General features: G+C 36.3%; 2 protein-coding genes across 6 annotated transcripts in view; both read left to right on the top strand.

Annotated features, from left to right (window-relative positions):
* LOC138128769 (zinc finger protein 711-like) overlaps nucleotides 1–21520 on the top strand; it is a 35080-nt gene that overhangs the window by 6934 nt on the left and 6626 nt on the right. For 2 of the 5 annotated variants that reach the window (XM_069044957.1, XM_069044958.1), the window contains exons 3-4: nucleotides 1143–2973; nucleotides 8991–15054. In XM_069044957.1, the coding sequence (XP_068901058.1) occupies nucleotides 1157–2932 (1776 nt within the window). In that variant the 5' untranslated portion in view covers nucleotides 1143–1156 and the 3' untranslated portion in view covers nucleotides 2933–2973; nucleotides 8991–15054. Of the gene's footprint in view, nucleotides 1–1142; nucleotides 2974–8990; nucleotides 15761–17989; nucleotides 21098–21520 lie in introns of those variants that run through there. The other 3 variants (XM_069044960.1, XR_011158899.1, XM_069044959.1) reach the window with 3 other exon arrangements.
* LOC138128770 (zinc finger protein 64-like) lies at nucleotides 5137–14495 on the top strand. The gene is made up of 2 exons (XM_069044961.1): nucleotides 5137–5193; nucleotides 7143–14495. The coding sequence occupies exon 2, from the start codon at nucleotides 7157–7159 to the stop codon at nucleotides 8930–8932; it is 1776 nt and encodes a 591-aa protein (XP_068901062.1). The 5' UTR covers nucleotides 5137–5193; nucleotides 7143–7156; the 3' UTR covers nucleotides 8933–14495.

Genomic DNA, 21520 nt, shown 5'->3' with positions numbered 1-21520 from the left:
AAATATTTTATATAAATAATACAACAATCAACAATACCTGGGGTAATTCCCAAACATCAAAAATTGGTTGGTGGTCGGCGTGTTGTCAAATTTAAAACAAAGATGCCAACCAAATAAAGTATAAAGTATAATTTGTCCAACGAGAGATTGGTTGACATAAAAATGACTAAATTCTATGTAGAAAAAGTATAGTCTTTGCCAAAACCAAATAACCACCAACACTGCATTCTACCCAAAAAATCAACCGGCAACGTTGTACTTAGATTTGATTGGTCTAGCGTCCTAGTAATATCAAAATTGCCATTATACACTTAGTGCAATTTTGTTTTCACCAACTGAATTCAACAGGTGGTGGTTATTTGGGTTTGGCACGGCCTAGAGTGGTATATAAGAGACAATATAATTCATGTATTACGTGATCATGAATGATCCAATGAAAACGCGTAAAGTCCTTAGTTGCATGGCTATCACAGCGATAATAAAAAACCAAAAAAAAAATTATCTTATTTACTTTCGTCGTTACGATTTTGTATTTCATTCATTATATTGTCTCATCGAATATAACACGTGGTATGATTAATCATCGATGCTATTAAATTCGTGAAATTGAAGCAGGACATTTCACTCGTCCTTCGGACTCGTGAAATCTCCAGCTCAATTTCACTCATAATATCATCGATAATAATCATACCACTAGTTATATTATAACCGAAAATAGGCTCGATCCTGGTTTCTAGGGGAGTGTTTGAGAGTTAGATTTTATTTAAACGCAGATAACGACAATTTTGACAATAAAAGTGCAGCCAATTATCATCGAAAAATGCCCCAAGGAACCAGGATGGAGCCAAATCTATTTAATATACTAACTTTAGCGCGGCCTATGGCACCTAACGCACGTAAAATTTGAAATATGTCATTCCAGCAGTAACATTTTTGTCTTGAAATTATGCTCTAATTAATTTATTCTAATGCATTTTGTAGTGTTGGAGTAACTTAGTAAAATTTAAAATCTCCCAATCTCCCGCTGGACGAAGTTTACTAGAAATTCTCTTTGTTTTGTCTGGTGAACGCACACTACCTTTACATAAACCAAAACTTGCATATTTGGAGCCATCGTGATTGAGTTAAAATGCAATTTTCAGACTGTAACATCAAAATGGCAAATTTGGAATATACAGGGATCATCCTGAAATATGAATGCGGAAGAATTCACGACTGCGACGGACGTCCTTACGTGAGCAGATCGCTTTTTTTTCACCAAATCCCATCATTCATTTGCGAAACAAACTCTCTAAAAAAGTACAACTGCAAAGACTGCGATTTTGAAAGTGATCTTGTGATAGTTTTCAATCAACACATCAGACAACATCACAGAAAGAGGATCGACGAACCGAAAACTGACGTCGAAGTAAAAAGCTACATCTGTCGAGAGTGCTCGTTCGAAACATATTCAGCGTTAGTGTGGATCAAACACTTGGATACTTTGTGTATTAAGACGAAAGAAGATTTCGAGACAGTAACGTTTGGTAACGATGCAAAACTTCGTCTCTCCAGAGATGACGTTCAACGGTTCAAGTGCGATAAATGCAACTATAAGACAAATCGAAGAAACAGATTAAAACATCACGACATGATGATGCACACGTCAAATGAAGAAACGTGGTTTCAATGTGAAAAGTGCGCTTACATAACAAAGCGGGAATACAATTTTAAACGTCACATATCTCGACACAAATCTGATGAAGAAGAGTTCAAATCAGGATTAGGATTCAGATGTGACAAGTGCGACTTCACAGCGACACACAGATACAAAATAAAGCGTCACAAACTGATGAAACATACATCAGATGAAGAAGCGTTGTGGTTGCAGTGCGAACAGTGCTCTTACAAAACAAAACTGAAACATTCTCTTAAACGTCACATGACTATGCACAAATCCGACGAAGAAACAAAGTGGTTTTACTGCTTCAATTGTGAGTACAGGACTCGGAGGAAAGGAAACCTGAGACGTCATATGTTGGTGAAACACACCGCACTCGAAGCTGTGCAGTGGCTTGCTTGTGACAAGTGTCAGTACCAGTGCAAAACCAAAGGCGACTTGAAAAAACACGTAAAACAGCACCATTCGGACGTAAAGAGCGAAGACGATATCGAATGGTTGAAATGCGACAAATGCGACTTCAAAGTAAAACAAAACTACAGAATGAAGAATCACATACTAATCAAACACGCAACAGACGAAGAAGTGTTGTGGCTGCGGTGCGAACAGTGCTCTTACAAAACAAAATTGAAAGACTCTCTTAAACGTCACATAATTGCTCTGCACAAATCCGACGAAGAAGCCAACTGGTTTCACTGCTTTAATTGTGAGTACAGGTCTCTGAAGAAAGATAATTTGAGACGGCACATGTTGGTGAAACACACCACACCCGAAGCTGTACAGTGGTTTGCTTGTGACAAGTGTCACTTCCAGACCAAAATCAAATACGACTTGTACAGACACGCAAAACTGCGCCATTCGGACGGAAATATCGAAGAGGACATCGAATGGTTGAAATGCGACAAATGCAATTTCAAGGCACGGCAAAGGTGCCGACTGCGGCAACACGAGCGGACCAAGCACATGCCGAAAGAAGAGGCGGTGTGGTTCCAATGTGAGCAGTGCTCCTACAAAACAAAATGGAAATACAGCCTGAAATGTCACGCGAACCTGCACAAACCCGATGAAGAAGCGGAATGGTTCTACTGCTTCAACTGCGAGTTCAGGACGAAGATGAAGCAGAGTCTGAATAATCATGTGCTGCTCAAGCACACGACCTCGGAAGCCGTGCGATGCTTCACTTGTGACAAGTGCCAGTGCAAATTTAAGACGAAATCTTACCTGAACAGGCACCAAGAACGCTTGCATTCTTCCAAAGAAGTTCAAGTATGATTGTAAACGAGCCGAAGATGAGTGGTCATTGAAAATAGTAGGTTAAGATAAGGAGGATTAGCGTGGTGACGTTCTATCCGCAAGAACACGTCGATGAAGCCATTTTTTAACTTGAATGTCACTTGTCAATTTTGACATGTACGTCAGTGACAGTTGTTTAAGTTATGCGACACGATTTCAGAAATTTTGTTGTTCATAGCCACCCCTTATCTTTTTTTTTATCGATGGATCATATCCTATTGGTTTTAATATTTTGTAAATGTTTCCTTTCTTCTGTTCCATTTAAGTCTCTTCAGTACAACATTTTATTTTTAGATTGTTGCTAAAAGTGATTGTCTCCGAGTTATGTCAAGGCGTATTACAATACAGTATGTTATTGAAATGCGTTAAGAAAATTTATCTAATCCCGTGGGATAAATGACACTTATCCCACTCATTTGAGTGGAATAAGGAACTTCATTACCGGACGCATTTCATTACTCCATTCAGTGGGATAAGTGAGCTTCATTACCCCACTCAGTGGGATAAGTAAGTTACTATTCCACTGAGTGGTGTAATGAAACTGGCGGAAATAAATAAGATTTACCTTTTTTTTTAACTCGGGGCGGTCTTAGATAAAATTTTGTACATAACACGTGGGCTAAAGCATATTACAGGAAACACACTCGAATCCTGTAATATTGCTTTTATCCCACTAATTGTGTAAATAACTATTAAACGGTGATAGAACTCATCAAAACAAATTACTTTTCTATTTACAATTTTTTCGAAAAATCTTTCTAAACCCAGATAAAATTTTAATTAGTTTGATCGTAAATTCTAGTAGCCGCCAATGTCTCCGCGCGTATATTAAAAGTGAAAGAAGATAAAAACTTAGATAGTCAAGCAAAAACCAATTCTTTATTCGTAGTAAGTGGGAGTGACATTGAAGTTAAGCACCACACTTGATCAAGGGCACCAGCCTATAAATTAAATGTTCGAAATGACGCCCTCCGTAATCGTTGCACGCTCTTGTGTGCCTTTCGAGCCACAGAAACTTGAGTTCTCATCAACATGTCAGAATTTTATCGCATTGCCTCGGTGTCAACTGGAGTCTCATGCACAATCTGTTTTAAATGGCCCCATAAAAAAAAGTCACAAGGGTTTAAGTCCGGTGAACGAGCTGGCGATAAAACTGGTCAATTACGACCTATTGAAGAAGCCATTGACAAAATGCAATTAGACGTGGTAGATCATCTGATTTTAAGTGTTGGACGCGTTGAAGATGATAAGGATGTAATTCCTGTTCGTGCAGCGTTCTCCAAATTGTAAAACTGGAAATATCAATTCGTCAACAGGACAGGACAGGACAGGACTAAAAGTCCCATAATGCCTTAAATGCTGGACAACATTCACAAAGGTACCTGGACAGGGAACTTGGCGACCGGGAAATTTCTTCATGTACCTACATACAAACGCCTGGTTGCATCAGCATTTGATAAAGCTTCCCCGTAGATGAGCACCATGTCTGTTAACTCCGGATTAGTGTACTTCACCATTTTTAACGATAATTACGGGAAATTCACTTTTCAATAAATTGTAAACACGGCCGCATGCCGGTGAAGGACGTACCTACCTAACTAAATTGTGTCAGTAAGTTTTTGCAAGACCTATCCGCCTAGGTTTTTGCCGTATTTACTTTTTTTGCGTTAACGTTTTTCGTACGAAGTCGTTGTTCTTTCACCGTCCCATCCATAAACGACTCGATGACACGGAATACGGTGAAAATAAATTCGAGCATAAATTTGAGTTTTCGAAAAAATGGTAAATAGAAAAGCAATTTGTTTTGATAAGTTCCATCACCGTTTAAATTTTCCTAACGCATTTTAATAATACGCTGTAGCTAAGTCTCTTCAGCACAACGTTTCTTTTTTAGAATGTTACTAAAAGTGAAGTCTTCGAGTTGTGTCAAGGCTATAACATCACAGAACAACTCTCAGCAACATTTTGGTAACAATTCTTTCATGTTTTAATACAAATAGAAATCAGATTAAAAAAAAAGGAACAGTTTCTATGGTTCTGTATCGCGGGCTGTATTAGTGAACGCACTCCAACATCTGACTTTTGACACTTTGACAGATCGTAAACAACGTTCTACCTGTTATCTTTGGCCTAAATAGACAAGAATCACGGAGAAGATTACAAAAAACCCCGTTAATACGATAATTCAACAATAAAATATGTGATTTTTTAATCAAGACTTTTGAATTCTCCAAACTTCGGTAAGTACGACATATTATCTTTAAAAACAAGCAAACTTGAACAATGAACGTTCTAAATCCATACATTGAACGGTGATTGTCCCAGATTTAGAGGTAAAGTAAAGATTCAGAATAATACAACAGAAATTGTCTAAAGATACAACAAACAAAAAGACATTGAGCTAATTTATGTGCAAATAAAAATGAAGTTAAATGGCTTGGTTATTGTCAGTGTAAATACTCACTTATAATACCTACCCTGAGTGTGTTCATTGTTTCCGGAAATTGTTTCGAGTGATTGTCAAAAACGTGACTAATTAGTTCGAACGGGACGCGGTAAGAAAATTATACTGGGTGCCCCAAAATTCGCGGAACAACTCAATGGGGCAGTGTCAACTTATGTTAGAAAATAATAAAATAATTCTATACCTCTTAAGTTTGAAGATATGAGGGCTCAAAAGGTGCAGCTTTCATCTCATTTATTTTAAATACAGTTTTCGAAGTTAGGCGTTTCGGTAATTGTTTACTTTAGCTACTTGTGGAATTTTTCTAATAACAAATCAAATAGTGACAATCTCACTGACAGTTTATAACCTATTTAAAAATACAATATCAAAATCCACATTTACAAAGCACAAAATAATCGTAAACTGGATTGTTTGACTTTTGAAGTTTACGCGATTTTTCTGAACAGCAGTGAATCAGAAATATTTTATATAAATAATACAACAATCAACAATACCTGGGGTAATTCCCAAACATCAAATATTGGTTGGTCGTCGGCATGTTGTCAAATTTAAAACAAAGATGCCAACCAAATAAAGTATAAAGTATAATTTGTCCAACGAGAGATTGGTTGACATAAAAATGACTAAATTCTATGTAGAAAAAGTATAGTCTTTGCCAAAACCAAATAACCACCAACACTGCATTCTACCCAAAAAATCAACCGGCAACGTTGTACTTAGATTTGATTGGTCTAGCGTCCTAGTAATATCAAAATTGCCATTATACACTTAGTGCAATTTTGTTTTCACCAACTGAATTCAACAGGTGGTGGTTATTTGGGTTTGGCACGGCCTAGAGTGGTATATAAGAGACAATATAATTCATGTATTACGTGATCATGAATGATCCAATGAAAACGCGTAAAGTCCTTAGTTGCATGGCTATCACAGCGATAATAAAAAACCAAAAAAAAAAAAATTATCTTATTTACTTTCGTCGTTACGATTTTGTATTTCATTCATTATATTGTCTCATCGAATATAACACGTGGTATGATTAATCATCGATGCTATTAAATTCGTGAAATTGAAGCAGGACATTTCACTCGTCCTTCGGACTCGTGAAATCTCCAGCTCAATTTCACTCATAATATCATCGATAATAATCATACCACTAGTTATATTATAGCCGAAAGTAGGCTCGATCCTGGTGTCTAGGGGAGTGTTTGAGAGTTAGATTTGAGTTGGCAGCCTGGTTTTCATAAAATTTGTGAAGTTAATGTAAGCAAATTTAAATAGTTAACATAATATGTACTTATATTTGATTTTCACTTTAGAAACATTTTGATAATGAGCAATTTTATTTAAACGCAGATAACGACAATTTTGACAATAAAAGTGCAGCCAATTATCATCGAAAAATGCCCCTAGGAACCAGGATGGAGCCAAATCTATTTAATATACTAACTTTAGCACGGCCTATGGTACCTAACGCACGTAAAATTTGAAATATGTCATTCCAGCAGTAACATTTTTGTCTTGAAATTATGCTCTAATTAATTTATTCTAATGCATTTTGTAGTGTTGGATTAACTTAGTAAAATTTAAAATCTCCCAATCTCCCGCTGGACGAAGTTTACTAGAAATTCTCTTTGTTTTGTCTGGTGAACGCACACTACCTTTACATAAACCAAAACTTGCATATTTGGAGCCATCGTGATTGAGTTAAAATGCAATTTTCAGACTGTAACATCAAAATGGCAAATTTGGAATATACAGGGATCATCCTGAAATATGAATGCGGAAGAATTCACGACTGCGACGGACGTCCTTACGTGAGCAGATCGCTTTTTTTTCACCAAATCCCATCATTCATTTGCGAAACAAACTCTCTAAAAAAGTACAACTGCAAAGACTGCGATTTTGAAAGTGATCTTGTGATAGTTTTCAATCAACACATCAGACAACATCACAGAAAGAGGATCGACGAACCGAAAACTGACGTCGAAGTAAAAAGCTACATCTGTCGAGAGTGCTCGTTCGAAACATATTCAGCATTAGTGTGGATCAAACACTTGGATACTTTGTGTTTTAAGACGAAAGAAGATTTCGAGAAAGTAACGTTTAGTAACGATGCAAAACTTCGTCTCTCCAGAGATGACGTTCAACGGTTCAAGTGCGATAAATGCAACTATAAGACAAATCGAAGAAACAGATTAAAACATCACGACATGATGATGCACACGTCAAATGAAGAAACGTGGTTTCAATGTGAAAAGTGCGCTTACATAACAAAGCGGGAATACAATTTTAAACGTCACATATCTCGACACAAATCTGATGAAGAAGAGTTCAAATCAGGATTAGGATTCAGATGTGACAAGTGCGACTTCACAGCGACACACAGATACAAAATAAAGCGTCACAAACTGATGAAACATACATCAGATGAAGAAGCGTTGTGGTTGCAGTGCGAACAGTGCTCTTACAAAACAAAACTGAAACATTCTCTTAAACGTCACATGACTATGCACAAATCCGACGAAGAAACAAAGTGGTTTTACTGCTTCAATTGTGAGTACAGGACTCGGAGGAAAGGAGACCTGAGACGTCATATGTTGGTGAAACACACCGCACTCGAAGCTGTGCAGTGGCTTGCTTGTGACAAGTGTCAGTACCAGTGCAAAACCAAAGGCGACTTGAAAAAACACGTAAAACAGCACCATTCGGACGTAAAGAGCGAAGACGATATCGAATGGTTGAAATGCGACAAATGCGACTTCAAAGTAAAACAAAACTACAGAATGAAGAATCACATACTAATCAAACACGCAACAGACGAAGAAGTGTTGTGGCTGCGGTGCGAACAGTGCTCTTACAAAACAAAACTGAAAGATTCTCTTAAACGTCACATAATTGCTCTGCACAAATCCGACGAAGAAGCAAACTGGTTTCACTGCTTTAATTGTGAGTACAGGTCTCTGAAGAAAGATAACTTGAGACGGCACATGTTGGTGAAACACACCACACCCGAAGCCGTGCAGTGGTTTGCTTGTGACAAGTGTCACTTCCAGACCAAAACCAAATACTACTTGTACAGACACGCAAAACTGCGTCATTCGGACGGAAAGATCGAAAAGGACATCGAATGGTTGAAATGCGACAAATGCGACTACAAGGCACGGCAAAGGTGCCGACTGCGGCAACACGAGCGGGTCAAGCACATGCCCAAAAAAAAGGTGGTGTGGTTTCAATGTGAACAGTGCTCCTATAAAACAAAATGGAAATACAGCCTGAAATGTCACGCGAACCTGCACAAACCCGACGAAGAAGCGGAATGGTTCTACTGCTTCAACTGCGAGTTCAGGACGAAGATGAAGCAGAGTCTGAATAATCATGTGCTACTCAAGCACACGACCTCGGAAGCCGTGCGATGCTTCACTTGTGACAAGTGCCAGTGCAAATTTAAGACGAAATCTTACCTGAACAGGCACCAAGAACGCTTGCATTCTTCCAAAGAAGTTCAAGTGTGATAGTAAACGAGCCGAAGATGAGTGGTTTGAATGTTACACATGTCATCAAAAATAGTAGGTTAAGATAAGGAGGGTTAGCGTGGTGACGTTCTATCCGCAAGAACACGTCGATGAAGGACGCTACAAGGTTGTACGTTGCGAAACAAGGAAAAGAAAAACATCGTATTCGTTTGAAGGAAGATTTAAAAAAAAAATAAACGAAAGTTTTTTTTTCTTGCAAAAAAGATAATGATGTGAAAGTTAAATTAACACAAACCACAAGGGGCGGCTGTGGAAAACAAAACTTTTGAAAACTTGTGGCGTAGCTGCAGTCGTATCAACAGCGATGATGAAGAAAGGTTTTGCCGCTCAATAAAAAAAGGTTGTGAATGGTAAGAAGGGTAGTCACAGTTTTCTTCGTTCCCATTTCGGCAAGAGGATTCCATCACGAATATTTTGTCTTCTCGAGTGAAAACCATTTTTTAACTTGAACTGTCACTTGTCAATTTTGACATTTACGTCAGTGACAGTTGTTTAAGTTACGCGACACGATTTCAGAAATTTTGTTGTTCATAGCCACCCCTTATCTTTTTTTTTTGTCGATCGATTATATTGTATTAGTTTTAATATTTTGTAAATGGTTCCTTTCTTCTGTTCGATTTAAGTCTCTTCAGTACAACATTTTATTTTTTGATTGTTGCTAAAAGTGATTGTCTCCGAGTTATGTCAAGGCGTATTACAATACAGTATGTTATTGAAATGCGTTAAGAAAATTTAAACGGTGATAGAACTCATCAAAACAAATTACATGTCTATTTAAAAGCAACATTTTGATTACAATTGTTTCATATTTTAATAAAAATAATTTCGATTATATTCAATATTTACGTCATAGCAGTGGGGTAATTGAACTGCAGGAAAACGTACACTTGTCATTGTCAATTATGCATAACTTCACTTTTTTATGATGCACAATTTGTGAAGATTATTGCTGAACGTTTGGATTATATTTTGCCATACATTTTCACTTTGCTCCATTTCACCTTGTTTGAGCTTATGCCACAAAAAAACCCGCGAAATGACGCATACTTACATAAGCTCGTGGCTGTAAGTTTTGGACTTCAATGTTCTCGAGGATTATAGAAATTCAAGCCCAGTGACTTGGAATCCATTTGTCTGTGACGTCATGGATTGATCACGAAAATGTTATACAGGGTGAGCAACAATAACTGTTACAGTTGGCAAAAAAAAATTTTACATAAAATTTTCAATTGTACCTATTTCGGTTTGTTTTATTGACAATATTGACACCTGGTATACATTTCAAATTTAAACGTCTTGGTTTTTGTAATCTTTTATTAATAAAATGGTTTTCTCGTTGGAACATGACATAAAAGTCACCAAAAATCACCAGAATTTATTGCCAACTCAATCAGTACTTGTTCGGTAGCATTCTAATTCAATAATACCGGGTGATTTTAAATGATTGTGACTTTTTTTCTTAAGTTGGGAACATTTTTCATAAATTATTTTGGCAAACTTGATACCTTAATCAATACATTGGCGTCCGTACGTCATTTTGACATTTTATGTATTAATAAATTGTGTCAAATAGGCGAGGACGCCTATGTTTATGTCAACTATTACATTAAGAAGCAGAATAACCAAAAATAATATTACCAACTTATGAAAAAAAGTCACATTCATTTAAAATCAACCGGTAATAACCTTGCCTCAAGGAAAAACACCTTATCTGTTTTAAATAAAAAAAAAAAACAGGTTGTATGGTTCTGCATTGCGGACTGTATTAGAGAACGCACTCCAACATCTGACTTTTGACAGCTGACAGCTCGTAAACAACGTTCTGCCATTAGTGCCATTGTTTTCAGTGGCCTAAATAAACAAAACTCACGGAGATTACAAAAAATACCGTAAAATACGATAATTCCACAATAAAATATGTGATTTTTTTAATCAAGACCTTTGAATTCCCTGAACTTCGGTAAGTAGGTGTGTACGACACATTATCTTAAAAAATACGCAAACGTGAGAATTCTACGTTGAACGGTGTTTGTGCTAGATTTAGAGGTAAAGCAAAGATTCAGAATAAAATAACGCGAATTGCCTAAAGATACAATAAAAAGAAAAAGCATGGAACTAATTTATGTGCAAATAAAAATGAACTGGCTTCCTTATTGTCAGTGTAAATGCTCAGCAAAAGCAAAAGACCACAAGGACATATCTTGTCAAAACAAGAAATGTATACTCCGTCCAGCGAGAGATTGGGAGATTTTAAATTATAGAGTTGTAACCCAACACTACAAAATCCACTAGAATACATTAATTTAAGCATCATTTCAGGGCAAAACATGTTACTGCTTGAAAGTAAATAAATAAATAATTTACGCTAGGTAGTATTTTCTCTGCGTAGAATTTAGCGAGTTGAATGCAATGTTTTTTTTTTTTTTCGACGAACCCTTTAAAGGCTCCAAATCGCTTATAGTATATTAAAAGACAAGTTTTATAACACCAGTCTTAAACACGAATTCAAGATTTAAAGAATGAGTGCTTCAAGGTCTTATGAAACGAGTTTTTATTACAATTTTTTTGTTCGACACTCAGAATTTGAGAATTTTCTCCTATGTGAACGGATTTTGATAAATGTCACAACTTGTCAAAACGAAACATCAAGCTAATTTTAAAGGTTTTAAGCGATTTAGAGCCTTTAAGGGGTTCGTCGAACAAAAAAACGTTGTACTCAACTCGTTCGTGTGTAAAACGGCCCACGCGTGCCAAAAAAGGTCCAATTTACACAAAAACTCGTCAAATAAACTACTATTTTGTAATTTGCCCTTTCTAAATCGTTTTTAAACAAAAATTCCTTGATTTAGGGATTTTTATGGCGGTTGGTAATGTCTTAATTTCAGAAGTGAAAATTTGATCAAGTCTTCAAAGTCGCCTTTTGTTTTATCCAAATTCTGTCACAAAACACGAATATCGAAGATAATCTTTCATGTACGCCCGCTGAAATACGTGAAATTGCCAAAAATACGGTCGCGAATTTGTTGCCTGATAAATCCTGATAAATAATTCATTCTTTGCACATTTTGTAATTTAAAATGACACGCATGATCGAGCTTTGCCAACCTAAAAATTTTCGTAAAATGTTCCGTGAAATAATGGCTATAAGGACATCCCAGATGATGACGACGCGTTCGTTAATATGTCTATTAGAGAATCAAAATGGAGGCAAATTACAAAAATGTATATTATGCTATTACAAAAATGAACCTTTGGTGGTAAATTTCACATTTGCCAAATTTCATTGTTAAGAAGAGATTCAATCATTCTTGAGCACACCGTATAAAGTACTAGAAGTACTTTACATAAACTAAAACTTACTTATTTTGCAGCCATCGTGATTGAGTTAGAATCTAATTTTCAGACTGCAACATCAATATGGCAAATTTGGAACATACAGGGAGCATCCTGAAATTTGAATGCGGAAGGATTTACGATTACGACAGATGTCCTTACATGAGCAGATCACCTTTTTCTCAGCAGTTCCCATCATTCAGTTGCGAAACAAATTTTCTAGAAAAGTACAATTGCAAAGATTGCGATTTTGAAAGCGATCTTGTGATAATTTTGAATCAACACATCAGAGAACATCACATAAAGAGAATCGACGAACCGAACAATTACATTGAAGTAAAAAGCTACATCTGTCGAGAGTGCTCATTTGAAACATATTCAGCGTTAATGTGGATCAAACACTTGGATACTTTATGTATTAAGACGAAAGAAGATTTTGAGAAAGTAACGTTTGGTAACGATGCAAAACTGCATCTCTCCAGAGATGACGTTCAACGGTTCAGCTGTGATAAATGTAACTATAAGACAAATCGAAGCTACAGCTTAAAACATCACGACCTGATGATGCACACGTCAAATAAAAAAACGTCCTGGTTTCAATGTGAAAAGTGCGCTTACATAACAAACCGAGAATACAATTATAAACGTCACATAACAACTCAACACAAATCTGATGAAGAAGAGATCAGAAAATCAGGATTTGGATTCAGGTGTGACAAGTGCGACTTTACAGCAAAACACAGATACAGAGTGAAGCGTCATAAACTGATCAAACACACATCAGATGAAGAAGCGTTGTGGCTGCGGTGCGAACAGTGCTCTTACAAAACAAAACTGAAACACTGTCTTAAACGTCACATGACTATGCACAAATCCGACGAAGAAACAAAGTGGTTTGACTGCTTCAATTGTGAGTACAGGACTCGTAGTAAAGGAAGCTTGAGACGTCACATGTTGGTGAAACACACCTTGTCGGAATTTGTGCAGTGGTTTGCTTGTGACAAGTGTCAGTACCAATGCAAAACCAAAGACCTCTTGTACAAACACGTAAAACAGCACCATTCGGACGTAAAAATCGAATGGTTGAAATGCGACAAATGCGACTTCAAAGCAAAACAAAGGTACAGAATGAAGCATCACAAACTGATCAAACACACACCAGACGAAGAAGTGTTGTGGCTGCGGTGCGAACAGTGCTCTTACAAAACAAAACTGAAAGACTCTCTTAAACGTCACATAATAGTTATGCACAAATCTGACGAAGAAGGAAATTGGTTTTACTGCTTCAATTGTGAGTACAGGACTCTGAAGAAAGAAAACTTGAGACGTCACATGTACCTGAAACACACCACACCCGAAGCTGTGCACTGGTTTGCTTGTGACAAGTGTCACTTCCAGACCAAAACCAAATACGACTTGTACAGACACGCAAAACTGCGCCATTCGGACGGAAAGATCGAAAAGGACATCGAATGGTTGAAATGCGACAAATGCGACTACAAGGCACGGCAAAGGTGCCGACTGCGGCAACACGATCGGGACAAGCACACGCCCAAAAAAGAGGTGGTGTGGTTTCAATGTGAACAGTGCCCCTACAAAGCAAAATGGAAATACCGCCTGAAATGTCACGTGAACGTGCACAAACCCGACGAAGAAGCGGAATGGTTCTACTGCTTCAACTGCGAGTTCAGGGCGAAGAGAAAGCAGAGTGTGAATAATCATATGCGACTCAAGCACACACCTCAGAAGCCGTGCGATGGTTCACTTGTGACAAGTGCCAGTGCAAATCTTACCTGAACAGGCACCAAACACTCTTACATTCTTCCAAAGAAATTCAAATGTGCCGATGGTTCACTTGTAACAAGTGCCAGTGCAAATTTAAGACGAAATCTTACCTGAACAGGCACGAAAAACTCTTGCATTCTTTCAAAGAAATTCAAATGTGACAGGAAAAGAGCCGAAGATGAGTGGTTTGAAGGTGACACGTGTCATTAAAAATAGTAGGTTAAGATAAGGAGGCTTAGCGTGGTGACGTTCCATTCACAAGGACACGTCGATGGAGGATGCCACAAGGTTATACGACGCAATGAAAAAAAAATCGTATTCGATTGAAAGAAGATTTTAAAAAAGTAAACAAAGGAAAGTTTTTTTTTTCTTGGATAAAAGATAATGATGTGAAAGTTAAATCCATATGGTCAACAGAAAAGACACAAGGGCGGCTGTGGAAAACAAAACTTGTAAAAACGTGTGGCGTAGCTTCAGTCGTACCAACAGCATTGCCGAAAGTCCAATAAAAAAAGGTTATGAATGGTAAAGGCAGTCACAGTTTTTTTCGTTCCCATTTCAGCAAGAGGATCCTGTCACGAATATTTTGTCTTCTCGAGTGAAAACCATTTTTTAACTTGAACAACTGTCACTTGTCAACTTTGGCATTTGCGTTAGTGACAGTTGTTTTTTTTTATCGATCATATTGTATTAGTAATAATATTTTTTTAATGTTTCCTTGTGTTCGATTTAAGTCTCTTCAGTACCTATAACATTTTGTTTTTAGACAAACATTTAAAAAAAAAATGTTTGTCTCCGAGTGGTGTCAAGGCGAATAGCTATACTGACCATTAGAGCCATTAAACCATAAAGAAAGAAATGTAGGTCTTCAGTTGGTATTTGGTAATAAATTAATATCAATAAAAATGTATGCAAGTGTTTGATAACAATTAATTTATATTTATACAAATAAGAACAAAGTAATAAGATACATTGTTATTTTAGCATTATCATAATGTATATCCTGTTCACGTTGGATTGAACATCAATGGTGCAAATCGCACACATTTGGCTTTAAATTTCATATGAGTTGTCATAGTAACAGGTCAGGTCATTTGCACCACTGATGTTCATTCCAACAGCTTATAATCTGTTTCAAAATCAAAAATCCACCACCTGTTTTATTATGTTGGCAGAAAAAAAGAAATCCCTAGAATAAGTTTCAATTTTTGGGTTGGCTTAACCTGTCGCCAAAATTTGACATTGAACTGTTGAGTTTTAGAATGAGAATAAAAAAACACGATGAATTATGACCTAAACAACTGCCAACAGTTTTCTTTCATAATCCCACTTTTTTCTGACACTTGCAAACACACTAAAAACAAAAGTTGGCGACGTTGTCGATTGTATTTTCCAGGTAGTGTTGATGGATTTTTGATTTTGAAACAGATTTATATCTATTTTAATCGTTTTTTAAATAATTAAAAAAAAACAGTTTCTATGGTTCTGTATTGCGGACTGTATTATAGTGAACGCACTCCAAACTCTAACATCTGACTTTTGACAGCTCTTAAGAACGTTCTGCAATTGCTTTTCTGTGGCCTAAATAGACAAAAATATCAGAGAAAATCACAAAAACACCATAAAATATTATATTCAACAATTAAATATGTGATGTTTTTTGTCAAGACTTGAATTCTCCAAACCTGGGTAAGTACTATTACCAGCTATTAGGATCATTAAATTTTGGACATCATTCTTCTGTCACATAAAAAAATACTCTAAATCATGCTTTATTGAAATTGTCACATGAATGATGAAATTGTTGTCAAATTTGTCTATAATTTATCAGTATGCCACACGTTTAAAATAAGTATTAAGTTTTTAACTTTTATTTATTTATCTTATAGTATTTTTTTATTAATTAAAACCTCGTTCTATCCCATTTGTCTGATTTTTAAAACTTCTTAAATGTTTTCTCGGTAAAACTGGCATTCACATTTTCAAAATTGACACAACAATCAAAATTGAGGTTATTAATACATTAGGGTCGTTTTAGAATGTATGACAGCACGATGGCACTAATGTGAATGTTCAAAATTTATTGATTGACACGCAAACGTGAACATTCTACATTGAACCAAATTGAACTGTGTTTGTGCCAGATTTAGGGGTAAAGGAAAGATTCAAAATAAAACAACACGAACTGCCCAAAGATACAACAAACAAAAAGGAATTGAACTAATTTATGCGCAAATAAAAGTATAGTTACTTAAATGGCTCGCTTATTTTCAATGTACCTACTATGGCGGTCAAAAAATTTTAGCCGTCACTATCTTGACATTCCCATAAATTGTAAATAAACCTTTAGAAACCGTAACCCCACTTTAGATTCTTGTCATTTTGACAATCAATTTATAATTATACTAATTATAGTTATTTAATAAACTAGTTTGTTAATGAAGGCGATTAATAATCGAAACTGTTTAAAGCACGAACGAGTGTAGCGAGTGAGTGCCTTTAATAGTTGAGATTATTAATCGCCCATTAACAAACGAGTTGATTACAAAATTTTTTCGTTGACCGCAAACTTTTTTTTTTGTCCTAAAATTTCAAATTAAAGCCAAATCGAAACCAATTTCATCTTTTTCGATAAAGATGAGACCTTATAAAATACCGAATGGAAATTCCATTTCTATTGCACGGAAATAATAAACCAAAACGGGAGTTTGATTAAATATTTAAATCAAAACGTGCGAAATTTGGAAGTATTTATGTTTTTATATCGTCTAATATACAGGGTGATTCAAGTTTTACCGCCCGCACGATAAACCCTATTAAAAAATTTGTAAAAATTATGAAACGTTGGGGTTACATTCCCTTCATATAAGGTTTCAAATGTGTACAATCAATTGTCCTGTATCACTTCATTCAGAGACATAAAATTTAAAAAATCGATTTTGTCGACAAAAAAAATGTTTTTCGTATACGCTCATAATTCACAATTAATTCAAACACATTTATGAAATTCGCATCAAAAGAAAATTGTTAGTTTTTGAATTATTCCAATTTTAACATTAAGAGCGAAAAATGACCAAGATTTACAACTGAAGTGTCAATAGTGTCATAAATAAATACCTCATTGTTGGGTTGACAATTTTTCTAGTAATTCTTAAGTCCCTAAAGGGTGCCATTAACAAGTATGTCAACCTCTTTTGTGGAAGTGACCGCCCAATTTAATAATAAATCATAGCTAAATCAGGTGCTTTAATATCAAATTCCATTTATTTCGGAAACCCGTGATGTTTTCATGATTTTAATGACACCAAATTTTTCGTAAATGTTTGAGAAAACTACTCATTTTAACGAAAAACTTTATTTAGGTTTTAAACCACATTTTTCCTAAGGAATTCACCCTGAAATTTATTCCCAACCATTTACTAACACGCTGTATAAATAATACAACAATATCTGGGGTAATTCTGAAACAAACAAAAATTGGTTGGTCGTCGGTGCATTGTCAAATTTAAAACAATGGTGCCAACCACCAAATAAAGTATACGAGAAGTAAAGTCCTCGTCGAAAAATAGTCAATTTTGACTTAAATTGTAAATCATTTTACAATAGGAGAGAAAATCGTCTTATAACTACCATAAATAATTCCATAAATAAATAGGGACTGTTACTTTACCTGATGTTTGCTCTTTCTTGAGTCGGCACTGCACAACAAAGGGGCAATAAAGTTAGAGGGTATTATGGTAGTTATAAGACGGTTTGCTGCCCGATTGTAAAATGATTTACAATTTAAGTCAAAATTGACTATTTCTAGACGAGGACTTTACTGTTTGTCTGGTGAACGCACATTACCTTTATTTACATAAACCAAAACTTGTGTAATTATTTGGAGCCATCGTGATTGAGTTAAAATCTAATTTTCAGACTATAACATCAAAATGGCAAATTTGGAACATACAGAGAGCATCCACCAGTTCCCATCATTCAGTTGCGAAACAAACTCTTTAGAAAAGTACCACTGCAAAGACTGCGGTTTTGAAAGTGATCTTGTAATAATTTTCAATCAACACATCAGAGAACATCACAGAAAGAGGATCGACGAACCGAAAAATTACGTTGAACTAAAAAGCTACATCTGTCGAGAGTGCTCGTTCGAAACATGTTCAGCGTTATTGTGGATCAAACACTTGGATACTTTATGTATTAAGACGAAAGAAGATTTCGAGACAGTAACGTTTGGTAACGATGCAAAACTTCATCTCAGCTGCGATAAATGTAGCTATAAGACAAATCGCAGATACAGCTTAAAACGTCACGACCTGATGATGCACACGTCAAATGAAGAAACATCGTGGTTTGAATGTGAAAAATGCGCTTACATAACAAACCGGGAATACAATCTTAAACGTCACATAACAACTCGACACAAATCTGATGAAAAAGAGATCAAATCAGGATTAGGATTCAGGTGTGATAAGTGCGACTTCACAGCGACACACAGATACAAAATAAAGCGTCACAAACTGATGAAACATACATCAGATGAAGAAGCGTTGTGGTTGCAGTGCGAACAGTGCTCTTACAAAACAAAACTGAAATCCTCTCTTAGGCGTCACATTACTATGCACAAATCCGACGAAGAAACAAAGTGGTTGTACTGCTTCAATTGTGAGTACAGGACTCGGCGGAAAGGAAACTTGAAACGTCACATGTTGGTGAAACACACCTTATCCGAATTTGTGCAGTGGATTGCTTGTGACAAGTGTCTGTACCAATGCAAAACCAAAGATGACTTGCACAAACACGTAAAACTGCGCCATTCGGACGTAAAGATCGAAGAGGACAGCAGCGGATGGTTGCAATGCGACGAATGCGACTTCAAAGTGAAACAAAGGTACAGAATGAAGAATCACAAATTGATCAAACACACGCCAGACGAAGAAGTTTTGTGGCTGCGGTGCGAACAGTGCTCTTACAAAACAAAACTGAAATCCTCTCTTAAACGTCACATAATGACTGTGCACGAATCCCACAAAGAAGCAAACTGGTTTTACTGCTTTAATTGTGAGTACAGGACTCTGAAGAAAGAAAACTTGAGACGTCACATGTACCTGATACACACCACACCCGAAGCTGTGCACTGGTTTGCTTGTGACAAGTGTCACTTCCAGACCAAAACCAAATACGACTTGTACAGACACGCAAAACTGCGCCATTCGGAAGGAAAATCAGAAGAAGACATCGAATGGTTGAAATGCGACAAATGCGACTTCAAGGCACGGCAAAGGTGCCGACTGCGGCAACACGAGCGGGTCAAGCACACGCCGAAAGAAGAGACGCCGTGGTTTCATTGTGAACAGTGCTCCTACAAAACAAAATGGAAATACTGCCTGAAATGTCACGTGATCCTGCACAAACCCGACGAAGAAGCGGAATGGTTCTGCTGCTTCAGCTGCGAGTTCAGGACGAAGAGGAAGCAGAGTCTGAATAATCATGTACGGCTCAAGCACACCCCCTGGAAAGCCGTGCAATGGTTCACTTGTGACAAGTGCCAGTGCCAATTTAAGACGAAAACTTACCTGAACAGGCACAAAAAACTCTTGCATTCTTTCAAAGAGGTTCAAGTGTAATAGTAAACGAGCCGAAGATGAGTGGTTTGAATGTGACACATATCATTAAAAGTACATAGTAGGTTAAGGATTGGCGTGGCGAGGTTCCATCCGCAACGACAGGTCGATGAAGGATGCCACAAAGTTTTACGAGGCAACGAAAAGAAAAAATCGTATTCGTGTGGAAGATTAAAAAAAATAAACAAAGGAAAGTTTTTTTTTTCTTGGAAAAAAGTTAATGATGAACCTTCACATCATCAAATGCATTTGGTCAACAGAAAAAACACAAGGGGCGGCCGTGGAAAACAAAACTTTTAAAAACGTGTGGCGTAGCTTTAGTCGTACGAACAGCGAAGATGAAGAAAGGTTTTACTGAAAGTCCAATAAAAAAAGGTTGTGAATTGTAAAGGCAGTCACAGTTTTTTACGTTCCCATTTCAGAATATTCTGTAACAAGATTAGAATAAAAATTCGATCTACGAGTGGAAGATTCCGAGGGCGAGCGTTAGGGAGCGTGAGGAACCACGAGTAGATGGAATTTTCATTCTAACTGAGTAACAGACTGTATTTTCTCCACGACCATGTGATAATTCTTCACGACCAGAAAGTATGAATCAAAAACAATTAAATCTGCACAATTTTTGTCTGTTTCAATTAAAACTTGTCACAAAACAATTAGGACGGCGCATTGACATCTGATACTGACAGTTTTGAAATCAATGGCAATCTATGTATTTCGTTGAGCATAATTATAGAATATTCATTCAGTCACTTGTTATAGAATGAAAATACATAAACAGCAAGTGTTTCAGAATAAAAATATTCTATCTCAAGAGTGAGAATTTTTACTTTCTATTATTAAAAATGATTTCGGAATTATTATATTCACTAACGGTCGTGGAGAAAGAGGATTCTATCATGAATATTTTGTCTTCTCGAGCGAAAGCAATTTTCTAACTTGAACAACTATCACTTGCCAGTTTTGGCATGTGCGTCAGTGACGCGACGTTTTCAGAAATTTTGTTTTGCATAGCCACCCCTTATCTTTTTTTTTTTGTTAATCCATCATATTGCGTAGTTATAATATTTTTTTAATTAATGTTTCCTTCTGTTCGATTTAAGTCTTTAGTAAAATATTTTATTTTTAAATTGTTATTCAAAGTGATTGGCTTGTCTCGGAGTTGTATTAAAGCGTATTGCTATCTTGACCATTAGACCATAAAGAGAGAAATCCAGGTCTTCAGTTGGTAAATCCATTGACACCAATAAAAATAAAAAATGTATGAATTGTAGAAGCAACATTTTGATAATATTTGTTTTATATGTTAATACGAATAAGAACAAAGTAATAAGATAAATTGTTATTTTGGCATTACCATAATAAATAAATAAAAATAAACATCTATCGGGAAAGGTAAATCCAACACATATTTTTTATTTAACTTTACACAAGCAGCACTTGTGAGAGCATTTTGAAAAAGGGTATCCACCTGTATCCCTAATGTCTGCAGACGGTGCAGCAACTTCTTCAAGCTGATTATCCTGTACGTGTTGAATACTGCCCTTGGTTTATAAACGAGAATTTGCTGTACTTGAGTTTTTTTACTGATGAATCTTGGTTTTACTTGGACGGTTATATCAACTCACAAAACATGTGGTGGTGGAGATTCAGTCATGAATATCTTTTGTTCAGGAGTGAAAACCATTTTCATAAATAAACACTGACACTTCAATTATTTGACAAGCCGAGCCATCCATAGATACGTTTTTAATGCTTTTGTTTTTCATGAGCTACTTGGTTGACGTCATGGATTGACACGAAAATGTTAGTATTCTAATTTAATAAT

This window comes from Tenebrio molitor, chromosome 4 (genome assembly GCF_963966145.1).
Source record: "Tenebrio molitor chromosome 4, icTenMoli1.1, whole genome shotgun sequence".
NCBI classification, from domain to species: Eukaryota; Metazoa; Arthropoda; class Insecta; order Coleoptera; family Tenebrionidae; genus Tenebrio; species Tenebrio molitor.
Note: the sequence above shows the minus strand (reverse complement) of the source record. Positions and strands in the feature narration are given on the sequence as shown.

What these genes read in the sequence shown, in the direction of transcription:
- LOC138128770 (XM_069044961.1), top strand. Translation starts at nt 7,157, where the DNA reads ATGGCAAATTTGGAATATACAGGGATCATCCTGAAATATGAATGCGGA.